Source organism: Belonocnema kinseyi, chromosome 7, assembly GCF_010883055.1.
Source record: "Belonocnema kinseyi isolate 2016_QV_RU_SX_M_011 chromosome 7, B_treatae_v1, whole genome shotgun sequence".
NCBI classification, from domain to species: domain Eukaryota; kingdom Metazoa; phylum Arthropoda; class Insecta; order Hymenoptera; family Cynipidae; genus Belonocnema; species Belonocnema kinseyi.
Genome location: NC_046663.1, coordinates 117,900,826 through 117,921,613, shown reverse-complemented (window position 1 = coordinate 117,921,613; position 20,788 = coordinate 117,900,826). Strand labels below are relative to the sequence as shown.

General features: G+C 29.5%; 1 protein-coding gene across 1 annotated transcript in view; it reads left to right on the top strand.

Moving 5' to 3' along the window:
- Positions 1–20,788, top strand: part of LOC117176646 (carnitine O-palmitoyltransferase 1, muscle isoform) — a 168,312-nt gene that overhangs the window by 109,209 nt on the left and 38,315 nt on the right. Inside the window, exon 7 of the mRNA XM_033366899.1 lies at positions 18,500–18,704. Within this exon, the coding sequence (XP_033222790.1) occupies positions 18,500–18,704 (205 nt within the window). The remainder of the gene's footprint in view (positions 1–18,499; positions 18,705–20,788) is intronic.

Here is a 20,788-nt window from a genome sequence, read left to right as displayed (position 1 = left end):
ATTGAGATATCGTGTTTAAACTTTGACAGATAAAATAAAAAGCACTAAAGAACGTTTGTATATATCAATATATTGGCAATTTTAAAGAAAGTTTATTTATAAATTAATGGAATAGGATATTACCATTCGAGTTATAGCACTTTGCAGATCATTTTTGGTTTGATGCATTTCGGATTTTTTTGTTCGCGTATATTTAGTTCTGACACCAATTTTGGACTAAATCGTCTAAACCTTGAAAAAAACTAATGTAAGCAATAAAATTTGCACAATCGTTGCAAATCAATAAATAAGTATCTGCACACACGTAACCTATCATTATATTTGGAGCATTTTTAGCTATTTCTAGCAGAGAAAAAAAGAAACTTTGAACGACGATAAAGTCGAGATCACGTGACTAAGTTCGTTCATGAAATTTTTGTGTAGAATGATTTTCATTTTTTTGGTCCTAAAAATAAAAGATAAATTTCAAATTGGAAACATAGCAACACCAGCAATGTGTCAAATTTACTTTTCGGAGTTATTCAACCAACTTCCATAATTCTTTATGTCTAATTTTTTACGTTGAATCGATCAGCTGATAACTATTGTTGACAGTGAACCAACCAGCGGGACTCAGCGTCGGACTCGCCTTGTCTTTCAAGATTTTCCAATTTCTCATCAAAAATGTCAAGATTTTAATTTACAAATTTTTCATTAAAAAGACTTTTAATCACGAACTTTCATCAATTTTGAAGCAATTATAAGTCAGAAACAATAAAAATGTAACGATTTTGAAGTTTGTTTAAAACTAATCACTTCTTACGTAAGTCTTTTGAAATAAATAACTATTCAATTGTTATTTATAGTATTTTGTTACCTATTCAGTGGGATTATAAAAAGAAATGATCGCGTCAAAAAAAATGAGAAATTCGGTATATAATTTCTTTTTAAATTGTGATACGTTAGAATGAATTTCGATTACTTTTTTAATTGAATAGATTTCTCTGCTTATAATAAAATTTCTGACTTGCAAAATGTCAAATAACAAACAAAATTTTCATATTAGAAATTTAAAATAGTTTTTTTTTAATCATTTTTGAAGACTGAAAAATATTGAAAGAAATTTTGGGCGCTAAAAAATTTAAGGCAACCAAGTTTTAAAAATGGAAAATTCTTGTGACAAAATGAAAAATATTCTTTTTTTTTTAATTTCGTTTGCATACTTTAATAAGTGTTGCAGTGTAATCAATCGTGGATTACTTTTTTCGAAAGAAACATGTCCTGCTACTGTTTTGTATAGAATTTTCTTTTAAAATATTGTTTTAACTATTTCAATCATAGAAAAATTTACTTTCAAACGCGTAAAAGGTAAAGTTGTACAGAATGTTCTGCCTGCAAAAATAAGCTATAATTTATTAAAATTTAACAATTTTTTTTAATTGGTAAGAAACGTTAGTAAAAAATACTCAGTAATATTATTGGGAGTGTTAACACTATTTTTCCAGAGGTATAATTTTTAATACGGCAACTATCGTAATATTTAAAAATGTTTAAAACTGAGTCTCTTAAACTTAAAAAAGCTCTAAGTTAAACAATCTTAAATTTTTAGAGCTACAAGTTAAACAATAGCGCATTTAGAACATCAAAATTTAATAAAAATGAATTTGTACCATTTCAAATTAAGCTATTTAATCGTAAGTATGTATTCGAAGTTAGAACGATCTTAAAATTATAATTTCAGTTGTTGACGTGCCAGGAAAATCAACATAGCTATGTAAGAAACTCATTTATTGAAAAAAATTTTTTTTAACAGTAAATGTTAACTTATGTTAGTCTTTTCATATAAATTATAACTTATGGATAATTTTAGCGGATAACGTGAAACAATTTTTTCTATTGAAAAAAAACTGGTGAATTGTTCATGCTAATTTCTTTAAATTTTATTAGAATTATTTTTCTTGTATGATAGCAGATTAGTTGTCCAATTTTCATTAATATCACTTGGAAATTTGTTCAAAAATGACAAAAAAATCAATCCATTTTGTTTTATTTTGAAGAAAAATGATATTCAGAGGTGGCGCAAACCCATTAAGCTTATCACGTATTTCCCATATAAAAAAAGAAAAACGATTTTATACATTTTATTCAAAATCGTTAATACTAGTTTCACATAACACTCCCATAAGTCTATTTTATAGGGTTCCAAAAATATAAATTATATAAACAATTTCTTATTTTTAGAATTTTTCTCTTAGAATAATGCTAAAAAATGTTCCGAATCCATTTCAGATCATGCAACTTTAAGTCACAGAATCATTCGCCTCCTAATTATTCTAGAACGTTTTAAAATAAGCAAAATGATTTTATTAAATTTTCTCAAATATATCGTGGCCACAAAAAGGAGTAACCCACATAAATATAAAGTTGGAGTACTTGAGAAAATTAAAATTTAATAGTTTCAGAAGAACATTGTAATTATCAAGATTCTCCAATTTATCGTCAAAAATGTATCAATTTAATTGAACGATTTTTGTTTTTCAAAAATATGAATCTACATCATCTTCAATGCTCTAAATTGAAGAATGAATCAATACATTTCTCAATTGTTAAAATTATATAATTTTGAAGCAATTATAACTCAAAAACAACAAAATTTTGACGATTTAAAATTTTGTTTGAAACTAATTTAACTTAAAGCTAAGTTATTAAAAAAACTTAAAACTTCGAACTTATGTACAAAGGTTAAATTTAACATTTAAATTTAACTCAAAAATTTAAACATTTCGGGGTGTTCTTTTGAAAACAATTCAGATTCAGATTACGCATGCAAGTTAGAATATTTTCCAATACATTTTTTTAATTTTGTTATATATATGTAATAGTTTCAATTAAGTTTTTACATACCGTTTTTTCCAATTCCACTAATAGAATCAACATTTTAGCAAAGTATTGATAATTTTTCCTTTTATTCTGTTAAGATATAACTTCGAACAAATAAGTTAAATTGTAAAATTGCTAATAAATTTTAGTTTGAAATTTTAGTTCAGAAGTAATAAATGTTTTATTTTTCTGATAAACAAGATTTATTCACTTTTTATTTCAAGGTATTTTTTTTTTAAACTTATCCTAAACCGGAATATTAATTTTGTAAACTTTTCTAGTATATGATTTAGTAATTTTTTTAAATTCTAATAAGTTACGAATTTGAGACACGTGTATCACAAAAGAAAACCGGAAAAAAAGTTAATTCCGATCACAGAAATCCGGGAACTTGCAAACGAAATTTAGCTAGACACCCTGAACCCCATCAACTCTGTATTTGTATTCTTCAATTTACTGACGGAAATAAATACAATTGGCGGGGATTTCCTTGCTTCATTTATAATCGACAAATGAAATTCTTCCAGGTCGAGCGTCAGGTATTACTTTTAAATATAATCCTATATTTCAATTGTATTGTCCTAATATTGAAAACTTACTACCTGACAGTCGACCTGAAAGAAGTTCGTTAGTGGATCATAAATTGGGCCAAGTTTCCATTGTAAAGACTAGACCAGAGTCCAGACTAGACTAAGTACATGACGTTCAATGCGGAAATCCCCTTTCATTGTTTTCATTTCCGCAGGTAACATGAATGTCAAATCAGGAACTACGATTAGGCAAGAAATAATGAAATCCAATACAATAAAACCGTTATTTTTGTGTATCTTAGATATATTTGTAAAGAATTTCGAGAATCGTGTGGAACGTGTGTTGTTTAAAGGCATGGATGAAAGGTGAGGTGTAGTTAAAAAAAACTTCAAATATGCGTTACGTATTTTTTATCATCGATGTTTTTTCGTGAATGTTATAGTCATTTTATTTTATAAAAACGAACCGTTTACTATTCTATGTGGGTGAATATGTGACGTTCGAAATATTGCTCTATGACTCCACTAAAAGAATATAAAGAAGGAACAATTACTAAAAGGAGTCTTTCACACAAATAAGTAGGTATTTAAAGTATTTACATATTATTTAGCTCAGCATTACTTATTATCATAGTATAATTTAGATTTAATATATTGTGTTAATCTGGTTTTGCATGTTCTGCCCTTCAGCCTTAATTATCATAGCCTTTTCGTTCTTTATGTTCTACGCCTAAAATGACCCAGTTAGCCATTTTCCCCTAGCAATTAAAACTTTAATTCAATAGATAGCAATTGATGTAAGAGTTAGGAATAAAAACCACTGTACGTTTTTTTTTAATCAAGCGATTGGAAAAATAGTTTAATTCAAACATTGTCAAACCTCATCTTTTTTACCCATGAAACCCATTAAACAGGAGTTTCATCATTAATTCACCTGCGAAGGAATGAATGCAATGAATGGAAATTTCCACATTTAATCTTGAATGCTTAACTGAACCCAAAGCTATAAAACAAGTTTCTAGAACGTAGAATATTGAAATGTAAGATCAAGTATATATTACCTTAACCTACATACCAACTACCTGGTGGCGGGAATTCGTAAATGCATTTTAACTTGGGTAACGTCCTCATTGCAAATACTAAACTAGACTTAAACTTTTGGGAAAAACAAAATTTTTCATTTGAATACTTTTAAATATGCACTTGTGCAGTCGAAAATACTGCATAAGTAAATCGAAACCTGTCACGAGATAGATAAAAACTATATCCTGCTTTAGGCTTGAACTTATGCTTCGTTAAAAATGTGATCTCTTATTACTGAAAAAGGTAAGTAAAATTTATTTAATTTATTTCTGTATGTGTGTACTTGCTTGCAATCGAATTTCAAACGATTGTTTAAAAAATATGCTGTAAACAATTTTTTAAATAATATTTGCTATGCAAAAGCCAATAGCGTCGGGAGAAAACTGGGATTAAGCCGGTAAAGAAATGTTACATCAGGAGATATCCCGTATTTAAAAATTTGCGCATTTTTAAATCCTTTAAAGTTTGCAGCTAGAAAGTATATAATTTGTAAAGTGATCAGAATAATTAAAATTTAAAGGTTCACAATACTTTTTACAGTATGTAAAATTCTGCAATTTGAAATGGCAAAAATGACAGGTGATCTGTGATTTGACAGAATGATATCTTTTAGTAAAATAATCTATCCAATCGTTTTAAATGCTGCTTGATACTAAATTATTGATACTTAACATCACTTGAAACAAAATTCTAAAACAGTTTAATATTTGAGGCCTTGAAATTGAATATTTTTTCTCAATTTTAAAATTTAGAATTTCACAATGTTGTCGTTTTAAATTCAAATATTCAAAGATTCAGGACCATTTAGCTATGAAATATTTCAAAATTGCATATTAAAAGCCTTGATAGTCAGTTTTAAATTGATTTACTTTAGATGTAAAATAAAGCAATTTCGAATTGAAAAACTTAAAATTGAACAATTTAAAAAAAATGTAATCATATTGTAGAAACATTATTTTGTATTCTTTATTTTAATCTTCAATTTTCAATGTAAGATTTTAAAATTGTCCGAATTTTTAATTAAAGATTTAAACAACTAAATCATTTCAAGTTGAAAAGTATTTGATTCGAGCAATTCCAGAGTGAATCATAGTTCCAAATGAAGATTTGAGATTAAAAATTTTTCAATTGAGTTAAATATAAAAAAAGATGAAAATTAAAATATCTGAAATTTATACGTCAGTAAATGGATAATTTCGGTAATTTTAAGTGGTTACAATTTCAGAGTTCTGAATTTTCTTCAGTAATGCTAAATAAAAAATTTTTCCCTTTTATAGGTTTTAATTTTGTAATTAAAATTGAATTTTGGAAATTATAATCAGCAATTTAGAAATAAGTATTTTTTAGACCGTTTGAATTTATTTTAAATAATTGAAATTTTTAAGGGTTTGAGTGTACAATTTTTAAAATAAAAGTTGTCTAATCATCTTTTAATGTTAAATTATACTTTCATTATATAATAACAGTTTTTAATTCTAGAATTTCAGAAGCTTTGTCTGTGAAAGATTCAATTTAATTTTCAATATTAAATTGTCAAATTTTAATCGCTTTGAATTTAAAATGATTCAAAAATAAAAGTTTCCAATATTTAATTATTTAATTTTGAACTATTTTAATTATAAAGAATACAATTTCAATTCCTCTTAAATGGCCCAATTTGAACATTTTTAATCTTAAAATATTCCACAATCGTCCGAATTTTTTAAACTTTCAGACGCTTGCATTTCAAAAATACTAATGATTAATCATGGTTTCAAAAATATTTAAAACCTTGGTACAATAATAGATTTTTTAAATTTCATATTTTCATGTTAGTAAACAGAATTTCAGACATAAACGCATCTGTATTTTTCTTTGTTAAACACAAATTTCCTTGTATTACTTATTATAAGATTTAAAGTTATTTAATTTCTTGCAAAAAAGTTTGATGATATTTATCGACTACCGTAATTGATAATATGCGTGAAAAAACTGTACGTTTCGCAAAGAGAGTTGATTTTTTTTATAAACCGAGAGAAATCATTATTATTTACCGGGAGACGAAAATTTAAAAAAAAAAGTGGCTACCTTGTAGTTGTTTTTTAAACTACATAAGAAATAGGATTGAAAAAAATTGTTTCTCACATGAACTCTGTATAATTTATTCATTAAAATCGAATGGTTTTGTAAGTAAGTTTTGTAAATAAGTGTAAGTTTTACAAATCATATTTTTAAACAAATTACACATGCGCTGCTTATACTTCTGTAAGCACCGCATTATTATCTTTATGACTTACAAAATTCTGTAAATTGCATTCAATTTCAGAATATCCAGCTGAATTGTTTATCAAACTTCATGATACCTTCAAAACTTTCAAAGATATACAAGAAAGAATTGAAAGATTTTAAGATGAATCGCAAACAATTTTCAAGTTGAGAACTTGCATCACGAAAAAACAAGGGGAAGTAAAATTTAAGAAACCAATAACGGCAGAAATCCATTATAATAATCTGAAGTACGTTTGTAAGTATGGTGGGCGAGATACTCAATCCTCGAAGTCATCTGGGCAACGCAACTCAAAGTAAGTTAAACATTCAAATAAGTCATGCTTGTACATCCTCAGGGCTTACAGAGATTTTTAGAAACTAAATTCAAGGACTTTTCCAGGTTAAAATATTGTTGTTTTTTTTTTCATGTCTCTATGTTTCACATCAAATGATACAATAAAAGTTTCTTATACTTGTTATACTTGAATATTTTTAAATCCTTGTAAAGTCTTTGAAGTCACTGAAATCTTTTGAAATCTTTTCAAAATATTTTGTGTTCGTTTGACATCATTAACACCTTTTGAAACCTCCTCAAATGGTTTGACACTTTTTGAAATCGCTTAATATCTTTGAAATGTTTTGAAACGTTTAAAATTCATGAAATATTTAAAATCCTTATAAACTGGAATATTTGTAATTTTTGTATATTGCTTAAAGTCTTTGAAATGTTTAGAAATTTTTCAAATCTGTGTGAAATTTTAATAAATCTTGATAAAATCATTGAAATAGTTGTGAAATCTTTCTTTAATCTTTGCTTGTGAAATGTTTGAAGTTATTAAAATCTTTTAAAATATTCTAAATTTCGTTCGAACCTTTTGTAAATCGTTCAGTCATTGAAATGTTTTGAATTCTTGAAATCTTCTGAAATTCTTATGAACTCTTTTAAATATTTCTAAAATCTTTCTGAAGTCTTATATTCGTTTGGAATCATTGGAATATTTGAAATGTTTGTGAAGTATTTCTGGCATCTTTTATATACATTTAAAATAACTGAAATATTTAAAAAAATTTCGAGATCTTATGAAATCTGCTAAAAAATTTTAATCGTTCAAATTATTTGAAATGTTTTTATATATTTGAAATCTGGTATACTGCACCCTTGTTGAAATCTTAGAAGTATGATATAATATACCCTTTTTAAAACCTTTTAAAGTTTGAAAACCTTTGTGAATGCTTGAAATCTTTGTAAAATATTTGAGATCTGATGTACATGCCTTTTAAAATTTTTGAAATCCTTTTGAAAAATTTGTGCATTCTTTTTTAAATCTTTATAAAATCTTTTGTATTCATTGAAATCATTGAAGTATTTGAAATCTTTGTGAAATCTTTTGAAATCTTGAAATCGTTTGAAATCTTCGAAATTTAAAAAAACTTTGAAGTCCTTTAAATATTTCAAGTTTTAGAATGTTTGTGAAGTCTTTATTGAAATCAGGTTTGCGCGCCCTTTTTAAATCTTTGACATATTTGAAATCTGTGTAAAACTATAAAAAATATATAAAAAATTTTTTGAAATATTTTAAAATCTTTCGAAAAATTTTGTAACTTTTAAGATTCTTCAGATGATTTGAAATAGAATTACTCTAATATAGAATCTTTTATTAATGGAATAAATCAATTCCCTGCAATTTTATTTTTATTATTTTTATTTTATTTTAAAATATCCTAAAATCTCTCATATCATTTTAATTTTTTTTAAAACCCTTGACAGACATGCTTCTTACTAATTTATTGGAAATACATTTATGGGTACCAATCGATAATAACTTTTAATTTTTACATTCATAAGACTCAGTTGCATCCTTGATTATTAGTGATCGTTACCCAAAGTGTTTCCCACTGAAATTCCCTGACTTGCACCCCCCCCCCCCCCCCCCCCCCCCCCCCCCCCCGTAAAAATCGCTAATTTTTCATGACCAATGAAATTCGATGACTTTTCCGAGATTGTGAGGTTTTCCCTCACCTACGACTACCCTAAGTAACTCAATAATATTTTATTCAACAATTTACATCTTCTGTTTGGAACATATCAGTTAGGATGTCCATCCAACTTAACAGTTTTTAGCCAATGATGATGGCGACGATTGGTGTATGTCAAAGATGAAATTAGCTCATAACCATCCAATCGGCAAGGTGTCATTTGATGCATACAAATAAAATAGGAATTTATTTACTATGGGGTTCTTTTTCTATCGTTCATGTCTATCTTCTATTTTTTCTCTCTGAACGTTTCCGATTTCTTTCCAAGTGTTGCAGTGTCCCATTATCTTATTCCGATGCTTTCCGAATATTCACCTGTGTCCCACTGCGTATGTTCGTTCAGAATGTTCCTGATTTCTTTCCGAATAAATGTAAAATGTAAAACATAAATTATTAAATGTTTTATTAATTATGCATGTTTATATGAATATATTTTTAAATAAATAAATGTAATAAATATTAACATAATTTACTGATGAATTTATGAAATTGAAATAATTAATAAATTGAAAATTATTGAAAATAAATAAATGTATAAATATAATGAAATATAAAAGAAATATAAATAAATCTAGAAAAATAATTTTTTTTTAAATAAATTTTTCAGCTAAAATTATTGATCGTCAACCAAAAAAGAGTGTTTAAAAAAATAGTTTAACTTTCAACAATAAGTTGTCCTATTGAAAAAAAAAATCTGCCCGGCCCGCGGGCACATTCACGTCGTGCGCTACGCGCGCGGCGGTACAATCTCGCGCTTCGCGCTCGAGAATGGGTTACATCGCGCTTAGTGCTTGGATATTTATTCTTTGCATTTGGAATGTTTGAAAAAAACTTTATCAAAAAGATCTCTTTTAGATGGTAGTATTTATATGCGTCTTCATATTCTGAATTGTCTACTTAATTAAGTATAGTCAAAGGTTAAGTTTCTCAAAGATCTGTAGGCTTTGAGGTACACATTCTCATCGTGACACTCGCGCTGCGCGCTCGATTTCCGACATCAAGAAGTGATTCTTAACGAAACTGTAGATCTTTTTTGGGATAACCATTTTTGTTAATTCATCTTTTTTCGTATCCTACATACTTTGTCCATAAAATGGAATTTTTTATTTTCCATTATTTTATGTGGAACTAAAATTTGAATTTTCAATTTTTTAAGAAAATCCAAAAATTGGTTACGATAATCTTGTAGGGCTTTTAAAAAGAAACGTTTTTCTTCTCTTGACTTTTTTTTCATATCGTGCGTTTTTCGGCTTCCAATTTTGATTTTCGGTTGATTAAAAAAATTTTGAAAACGCTAGAACTCTGAGAATTTTCTTTTCATCGAAAAAAGTCATAAGGATAAATTGTTTGTTCTTTTTAATACTATAAATATCCGGTCATAGCATTTTCAAATTCTAAAAAAAGTATTCTCAACAATTTTCAGAATGCGCTCACTTTTTGAATTTTTTTTCAAAAATGGCTGGTTCACACTCGTCATTTCTTTTAGGACCTAAAAAAAGTGTGCCAAAGATGAATTTGATTCGTTAATTTTTTCGAGAGTTATCGTGTTTACGGGCGGACGGAGGGCCGGACGGACAGACAGCAGACGCCATCGTGAAAACCTGATTTTCGGATTCAGGGGCCCTCGAAACGTGGAGATCCGTTAAAAAAGTGTGATGTCAAATTTCCGACGATTCTAATACTTTCTCAATCATAAATGATGAGAATGTAGAAAGATGAAACAGATTAATTTTTAATAAAACTGTTGTGATTTTTAACCAAAATGATGCAAAATTCACCTAAATATATGCATGTTTGAACACAATAAAAAAAAAGTTTTCAACATCACAGTTTAATTTTCAACCAAAAAGAATGACTTTACAACAGAATTGCTGAATTTTCAACAAATTAATCAAATTAACTTCAATTTTCGAATTGTTTCCTGCATGTCCCACTGTGACTGAAAACACTATGGAAAATAAAGTATATCCGAATATTTGTATGATTTTAAACAAAAATCTTGAGAAAATCGCTATCGATGTCTCTTGCGATTATGGCATTTATTCGATTGTACTGAGCTTGATTTTCAACCAAATTGACAGAAGTTGACATTCACTAACGCCATTTTTTCAAACATATAATGACATTTAATTATTTTGGTTCAGTCGAGTATTAGTGCAATCGAATGTTTACTATCGAACGGGTTTATCGATCGCACCACTGAAAGCGAGTGAGTGAGTTTTAGTGGGTGAGTAAGCGACAATCTTAGACCAAAATGGCGCTGGGGCAAGCAGAGATGAGATGCTGTCAGAGTTTTTCCAAAGATTCTTGATTAAAATCACAACAAATTTAGGATATTCCTCATTTCCCATAGTACTTTCAGTAAGAAAGGTAATTGTGCTCAGTTTGTTTTTCAATAATCCTTGTTTTTTATTCTGGATATGGAAATCGATAAAAGTGACGCTTCTTTTGGCTGTTCATCATTCAGTCAAACTCAGTGCAATTTATATTCCAAGTGCATTATTTTTACCATACAAAGAAGAAATTTTGTCAATGACTTATTTTAGTGATTACAAATGAGTGTAAAGTGGGTAGTCATTCGGAAATATTCGGCAACATTCGGAAAGAAATTGGAAACATTCGACGACATTCGGAAATGATTTAAAAGGAGTGGGATATTTGGAAAGAAATCGGAAAGGTTCATGGGACAACTCGAAGTTCGAAAAGAAATCATCAGCGAAGTTCCCATACAATTCGGAAAGGATCAGAAAGGAACCTCTTTCCGAACCCTTTTCGAATCTTTCCGACGCGGTCTTTCCGAAACCTTTCCGTTTCTTCCGCTAGGGTAAATGAAGAGGAGGAAGAAATTGTTAAAGAAAATTTAAAGCTAAGAGCGAATAAAAAAAGAGTCAAGCATAAGCTGGAAACTCTCACGGTTAAGAAAGTTTTATCAAAAGACTTATCTAATTTGATGGCCAGTACTCAAAAGGGCAACGATTTATCTGCAACCATTAGAATGTTGCAAGAAGATTATAGTAAGTATTATACAAAAGCCATTATAATTCAACATGGTTTTTAATAGATAATTTTATTAACTTTTTCATTTTATTATAGGTGCTGACTGTACTCTAATTCACGATAAAGATAAAGTCTTTGAAGGAATTTTTTTTGTCGCGGAAGTAATGAAGAAAATTATGGCGGCATTTCCAGAATTTATTGGCATTGATGTAACCCACAAGTTGCTCAGTATAAGAGGAGCTTTGTATTTTATTGTTGTTAAAGATGGCCAAGGAAGGGCAGAAATGGTTGGTGGTTGCATTTTAATGAATGAGACCATGGAAAACGTGGAATGGTTTATAGAAACATTTAAAACCAAACATCCGTTTCGGACAAAAGTAGTCACAGTGATGACTGACAAAAATTTTAAGGATCGAGATGTCCTCAAAAGGAAGATGCCCGATGCACAAGTTCTATTTGTATCTTTCATACAGAAAGAACTTTTCATCGCAAGATCACCACAGAAAAGATAAGCACCAATTTCAGTACAGGAATATTTTGATAGAAATTGGTACCACCTAAGAGAGGAGCGGACACTTTGTGGTAATTTCATGAAAATGAGTTTTCTGTACACCACAAATAATCGTTTGGAATGCATTAATGGCAAAATAAAGTCCATTATTGCCAATTTCTCCACTTTAGAAACCTTTGTCGCTGATTTTTTTATTTTGATATCGACTCGATACACAGAACACGATGTAGGCAGGCTGTCCCATCGAAACGGGGAAGCCCTGAAGCATTTACCAGCGAACATTCAACTGATTACGCATATAAGTTTGTCCAAAAAGAGCTTTAACAGGCACCTATTTATAAATTGACTGGCCAAACAGATGAAGAGGATTTTATTGTCCAACGCGACAATTATACCGCTAGAAATATGACGGAAATAACGAGCACTTGCAATTAACACATATCAATGGGCCTCTCGTGCAGGTATATATTTCATATTTCTATTTATTTTATTTTTTAATCTATTGTGTCAACTTTAAGACATTTTTTATTTTTAGGCACATCTTTACTGTACGGAAGCACCTCAATCTGCCTTTTGACTCCGCAGAATTATGCCTAGACCGTTGGATGAAGGCGTATTTAGTCAAAAATCAACGTGTTCATAAAAACATTAAATTAAAGAAAAAGGATTCTTCTAAAGGGCAATTTTCAAGCAGATTCCTTAAAACAAGCCCAAACAATTCAATGACCACGACACTGATGGGACTAAAAATAAAGAGGACTATCCACACTCCGGTCAGTAAGCGAGGTTATACCCCTCCATCAAAACTAACCGAGTTGACGAATGCAGTTCAGTCTGCAGAGATACGGGGTAAAAGGAAGCGATTTCCTCACCATTCAAGAAACTGAGTGTTGACGAAAAAGTCCATCAAAGTTTGAGATGGATTGTGGAAGAACCTGTGGCTGAAAATGCTCTTTGCGGCAACATAGTTGAAGAGAATGTTGAGCAAATACCCGAGATAGTAAGTTCGGTAATACTGGACGATGAGGTCAACCTGCTTCTCGTAAAAAATTATTTTTCTTCAGATGCTTGGGCTTCCGTTGAAAAAGTGTATGACATCAAAAACAGGATCCAAATTTGGGCCTTCGGCGATTGCGGGGTTGAATCCAGAGTGGGAGCCAAGTGTAGGTTGAAAAAAGATTCCAAAGAAAATGGAAGCATTAAGTGTAATTCGTGTTTGGTGTGGTTCCACGAAAAATACGCGCTGGGCCTCCGAAAACAACCCAAAACTCAGCTTTGGTTTTGTAAGCAGTGTAAAGAATTTGATTCGAATACCGATTCTGCACCCTACAAAAAACGTCGAATCGAAAAGTATTAAAAATTAATTGTAAGTGAATTTAAATATGTGGATTTTTATCTCGAAGGGGCGGCAATTGAAATATCCTAGAGATGTCCCCGAGATATTTTTGATATTCAAATGTCACAAGTAGGAGACAAAAAAAATGGTATATCCTACTTGGAACATTTGAATGTCCCATAAACGTTCCAGGTATATGCTGAGAATATGCCATGAATTTCGAATTTTCATACATATCGCCCGGAAATTTGTTCGAATTCACGAAAAAATATATTTATTTAAAAAAAATTATATTTAGAGTTGGCGCAAGCCCCAAATAGACGTTTCTGTTTATTTTATTCAGAATCGTCAATATTAATTGTATGAAAATGAAATATTTTTTAAATTCCAACCCAATAAGGCTGCTTTATATGTTCCCCCCAAAAAAACCAGAAAGTAAAAAAATAGGTTTTTCAAGTTTTTGCGCTAATAATGATCTTTTTGTGTATTAGAAATTGACTTTGAATGAGTTAAAATTTGATTTATCATATCAAAAATAATTGTTTAAACAAGTTAGTATTATTGTTGATAATGTTCTCTTTGCTTTTTGGTAGGATGTTGCAGCTTTTTCTGAATTTTTTAACTTTAATTTATTATTTAATTCACTTTATTAGAAAATTGGTCAAATTACTGAAGCCCTCTTGCTTCTCCTGATTGTCGCTGAACCGGAAGGCGCGGCGATTAAGTAATATGTACAGCTGTTTTATTATTCTCAACCACGTTCTGAACCTAACCTGCGATGTACCCGCGATCGTTAAAATATTGTTGTTGTTGTTGGAAATGCCTTGGAATTGTGCAGTACCAAACTGTTGAACAAATAAGAATGACTCAAAAGAGAACCGATCTAAATTCAAAGTACCTGTAGGATAATTTCATATTTTAGATAACCCTGATAATTTACACGTAATTTTGGAAAATAATCCTTCATAATTTTAGTTTAAAAACAAAAACTTTGAGTGTAATATGCAACGTGATATTTTTTTAACCTTTCTATGTTACTTGTTTCATATTCCGTTAAAATATCCTCTTTTAAATTAATCGCGCATTCCACTATTCATCTACACCACCCCTCGTGACATTTTGTAACGTCACAGTTCGTCTCATGAACCGTGGTACCTCTACTCCTGGGAGTTTCGGAACCTGTATATACGGCCGTGGCTGAAAATAAGAAACTATTTAAATAATTTCTTTAGAAATCAACTTATAAGTATAAAGTAGTACTTTATGTACTAGAAACAATTTGCATTTTTAAAAATCGCAAAAAAAATTAGCGCAAAGAACTCGCAAAACCCATTTGTTCAGGTATGGGGTTTTTTTTTCTGGATCCCTATAAAATTAACTTATGGGAGTGTTACTTCAAAAATAATTATTTATTTGTAATTTATGGCTGATTGTAAAGAGAAATCTTAGAGTTTTAGCTCAATGAAACTAATATTGACGATTTTGAATAAAATTTACAAAATCGTTTTTCTTTTTTCATGGGAAATACGTGATCAGCTTAATGGGTGTTGCGCCACCTCTCAATACCATTTTTCTTCAAAACAAAACAAAATTGATTGATTTTTTTGTGATTTTCAACAAATTTCCAAGTAACATTAATGAAAATTATACACTCAAATCTGCTCTCATAAAACAAAAATAATTCTAATAATTTTTAACGAAATTGTATGAAAAATTTTTATAAGAAAAATGTTCACCAGTGTTTCTTTCAATAGAAAAAATTGTTTTCATTCCACTTTGATGTTCTAAATGCGCTATTGTTTAGTTTGTAAATCTAAAAATTTAAGATTGATTAACTCAGATCTTTTTTAAGTTCAAGAGACACAGTATGAAACGTTTTTAATTATTAAGATAGTTCCCGTATTAAAAATTATACCTATGGAAAAAATAGTGATTCTGTGACCTTAACACTCCCAATAATATTATTGATTATTTTCTTACTAGCGTTTCTTACCAATTGAAAAAATGGTTAAATTTTAATCAATTATAGCTTATTATTGCAGGCAAAACATTCTCTACAACTTTACCTTTTACGCCTTTGAAAGTAAATTTTTCCATGATTGAAATCGTTCAAACAATATTTTAAAAGAAAATTCTATAAAAACAGTAGCAGGACATGTTTCTTTCGAAAAAAGTAAGCCACGATTGATTACACTGCAACACTTTTTAAAGCATGTAAACGAAATTAAAAAATAAGAATATTTTTCATTTTGTGGCAAGAATTTTCAATGTTTAAACTTGGTTGCCTTGAATTTTTTAGTGTCGAAAATTGCTTTCAATATTTTTCAGTCTTCAAAAATTATTTTTAAAAAACTATTTTAAATTCCGAATATGAAAATTTTGTTTGTTATTTGACATTTTGCAAGTCAGAAATTTTATTATAAGCAGAGAAATATATTCAATTAAAAAAGTAATTAAAATTCATTCGAACGTATCACAACTTAAAAAGAAATTATATACGGAATTTCTCATTTTTTGCCGCGATAATTTCTTTTTATAATCCCACTGAATAGGTAACAAAATACTATAAATACTAATTGCTTCAAAATGGATGAAAGTTTGAGATTAAAAGTTTATTTTAATTAAAAATTTTTCAATTAAAATCTTGACATTTTTGATGAGAAGAAATCGGAAAATCTTGAAAATTACAGTGTTTTTCTAAAAATATCATATGACAATTTTCTCAAATACTCCACGTTTTTATTATTTGTTTGTTACATGTTTAATTCCACGAGAGAGATATTCTATAAGTTTTATTTGGGTTAAATCATTTTTGTGGCCACAGGATCTGCAATTAAGAGGCGAATGATTATGTGACTTGCAGTTGCATGATCTGAAATGAACAAGTTATTTTTATCTTCTTAAAATTGAAATATTTCATTCGCAGCTATAATAGCAAGAAATAATGAAATTTAAATTTCGTGCATTCAATATTTGCGCCACCTAACGGCGGTGGTTGAAATCATGCCTTTTTGAGGTTAACTCCCCTCACATATAATAAGGGATAACGTATTTCTCTTTGGCCATCATCCTCCTCCTGCATATATTCCGATAGGCGAAATAAGGCACCGTCTTATTTTGCCATAATTGTATATCGAAATAAGCTACCATCGGCTATTTCGACATACTTGTATAGCGAAATTAGGTACGGCCACGAAAATGGGCTGGCGCCATCTGTTACCTAAAAGTAGCAATTTCTTAGAGATGAATTCTACTTGTTTACATGAGATTGAAAATAAATAAATTTATACTGAAAATAAGAGTTTTGTCATCAGATAACGAGAGTGCCTATAGGACAGCTGATAAAATCTCGAGTTAGGGAAAAAAACTTTTGCTCGAGTTTATTAAACGGTTTGGTCGGAGTTGCGTTTTGAATTTCTCTTGTCAATGACAGATCTCCTCTCGGATTACAAATATCACATAAAGTATTTCAATACTCTTGTTTTTTGAAAAAGAAGTACTATCTGGAAAAATTATTGTGTTAATTGGGCCAGTAACATTATATTTGTACAATTTATTATTTTTGTAAACGTAATTCTAGTTGTGAGATTTTAAGGTTAGAAAGTTTAATTATCCCATAATATTTATGGATTACATTTAATTTTAATTTCATGAAGTATATTTTGTGAAAAAGTATTGGTTTAAGTAATTAAAAATTAATAAATCAATGTTAATAAATATTTCATTATACTAATAGTAATAATTTTTAGGAAAAAACGAAATTTCGAAAGAAAAATTATTTAAACAAATTAAATTTGTTGAGATAATTGAAAAATAATTAATCAATGTTGAGCATATTCTTAATTTGCTCTATTACAAACACAGGGATATTCTAGTGTGCAAATTACACAATTCTGGATAAAAATACGATTGGTATTTTCATGTCCTAAGATGCCTGTGGCACATTTTGATTTTTAAGTTCATAAAGTTACAGTAAATGTTGACGGAAACCTTAAAAATATAAAATATCTTTAATAGTAAATTTACAAAATAGCAATACTTATCAAAAGAAAATTTGTTTAATTTATAAAATTAAAAATTTTAATTTTAATTAATTTGAATTTATAAATATTTTTAACATAAAGAAAAATGTTAGGAAATTTATAATTATAAACCTCTCTAATGCTTCTTTTTGTATTACAATGTATTTGTTATTTAATAGACACCGTTTCGTATTGGGGAGAACTAATTAATAGATGTTAATCTGATAACGCTGCACTGAATTTGGCTTATTCCCTTAACTGTCACTTCTGCACCCTTATCACATGAATTAATACTAAACTTTTTCCCATGTTCAATGTTTCAGGATGAAAATCGGTAGAATAACTTATAGTTTAAAATCCTGTTCTAATTGAAATATACATCATCAATCCGCTTGTGGACATTCTACCAGCAATTTTTTTGGTTATGTTCATAACCAACAACGAAACCAGAGCGGGTTTAACTGGAATGAAAAGACAATTTTTTCACTAAATCGTTTTGCAAGCAAGTTTCTTCTATTATTTAGTTTCGTGTTGAAAAATGTTACATACTTTTCAAAGCAATCATCTATTTATTTATTTTATTCAAAAACAATTCACATTTGCTAACTTGTGTAAATGTCAAATTTCTGTCCACTGGGAATTTTAGGCTTTGGTCGCCGCGGGCGCTGCCTGTCATATCTGCTTAATTTCAAGGTTATGTCCGTAACCAATAGCCACTCCGTGATATACATATATAATTTTATTTATATTTCTGAAATCGAATAATTTTAGAATGAAAGCAAATAAAAATTTGTAGACGTCATCCCAACTTCCCGTATTTTCTGTACCTTAGTACCTGAGAATAGTCTATAAATTAGTTTAAATATTTCCTCAATAGACAAATTCAGCAAATTTTGGAAGATCCGTCTTTACCAGCAGAAGGAGAGGAGAAATTAGCTTCATTGACCGCTGGTGAAAGGACACATTGGGCTCAAACGAGACAAAGACACTTTTTTAAAGGCGTGAATCGTGCTTCCTTGGATCTTATTGAGAAAGCTGCTTTTGTTGTAGCTCTCGATGATATTCCTTATGCATTTGACAAGGTACGTTTTAAGTTTATTTTCTCTTCTTTTTAAAATTAATAGTAATGTTCGCAGGACGAGTAGTTCTAGTCTTCCTGCGAACATTGAATTCCCCACTTAAAGACGTGTGTGACCCTACAAGTGATGTATGATGTTTTATTTTTAACCGCCATCTATTAAGTCTGCAGAGCCCTCTGAAAAGTGAGCGTTAGATAGCCCTTTACCTTTCTGTATAATCACAGTAAATAAAACCACTAAAATCAATCAAATAAATAAAATCGATCGTTGGAGGAAACAAGGGAAATCCTCCGATTAGAAATGAACACGTGCCAGATACCGTAGCGATTTATACAAAATGTAAGCACTCACAACGTTCTACATTATTGTAAATGTGTTAAATTTGGAAATTTAGAAAACAAATTTTTGACGAACTAGTAAATTTTTTTATTTATATTAAAAAATTTTAAGTCTGGAAAATTGTGTAATATCGAAATTTATAGTCGGGCGACTTGATAAAGTTGGTATTTATAAATGCAGTAGACCTGATTTCGAATTTTGAGCACTTTGAAATTGATTTCTGGTTGACTGGAGACATTTATAATTTATAAAAAAAAGTAAATTTTCGTCAGTTTTGTACTATTCGAATAATTATCAATGTGGAAAATTCGGCGATATACAGAATAATCGTTGGGCGACTTAAAAAGCTTGGAATTTATAGATCAATTTTCATGGGGCCTAATTTCGAAATTTAATCATTTTCAAATGTCTTGATGGATATCTTGTTAAATTCATAATGTGTAAAGAAAAGTGAACTCTCATAATATTGGAATTATCAATGTGGAAAATTTGGTAATATAGAAATTGGAAATGAGTTTGCAGAGTCTACTTAGAATTTCAAACTGGGTAAATTAAAAAATTTACTTGCAATCATAAATTGGTTTCTTCATAAAATTGGTGCATTTGTTGTTATTATCTGCAGAAAGTATTTCAATATTTTCTAGAAAATTGTATTCACATTTTTTATTTTCATTTTCCAATTGAAAACTGCTTTATTTTTGGTTGATTCTCATTCTTTCCGTAGCTGCAGTGAACAGCGCATCACCCAGCTACGTGATAATCTACGAAGGTTATCACCCTCAAATATGTAAGCAACAATAAATTACGATTATACAAATAAATGATTCAAAAAGTGCAGTGTTTGACAGTAACGCGTTAGCAGAAAAGCTACGTTTTTGAGTAACGATAACGCTTTAAAATTTTTTGGTTACGATAATGGAAAGCAGCGCACGTTACCGGTCGTTACTTTAGAAAATGTTTGAATACGTTTAGCATTATATTAATATTTTAGAGTGCACTTACAACTTTTTTAAAGATTAAAAATTTCAATCAAATCTCCTGAAAAGTTAGACTCATACTCTTCACAGATTTTATATAGTCTAATATATACCGTGGGCTCACAACGTAAATGAGAGCGTGACACGGATAAGGTCAATTTTCACATGAGATGTTCGTCTGATGATGAGGAACGTAAAAATGGGTGTCTGGCAGGTGTAAGTGGATGCGTTCACCTGTGGCGACCTGTCAAAGGTGCGAATTTTTGGCAGTTAACTTACGTGACTCGGATAAGGTTGAAAATTGGTGTACATGTAGGGGCTGACATTAGAAATAGCACCTGCGCATTGCCAGGCACTTACCTGGATGCAAAAGTGTTGCCAGGCGGCTTCGAAGTCGCCGGACATTCAGGTGAAATTTCTTGAAATTGATTTTACAAGAAAAAGTTTAAAACAAAAGTTGGTCCACTCCCAGAGATGCATATTTTCCTTGGTATATAATTTTTTGATAAAATTGATATATTTGGAGAAAACATCGATTAAAGAAATACCATAACAATAAAAAGCCCTTTTTATTGACAACAAGTGATTGTTTCGAAAATTAATAAAAGACAAAAGGTACTCTATTACAGGTATACTCCAAGATGAATAAGAAGTATTTCATCAAAATGTTAATACGAGGGTAGTTCAATAAGTCCTTAGAATGAAGTATAAAAACAATTTTTTTTTTATTTTTCAACATAATCTCCTTGGAGCTCTATACACTTGGTCAAT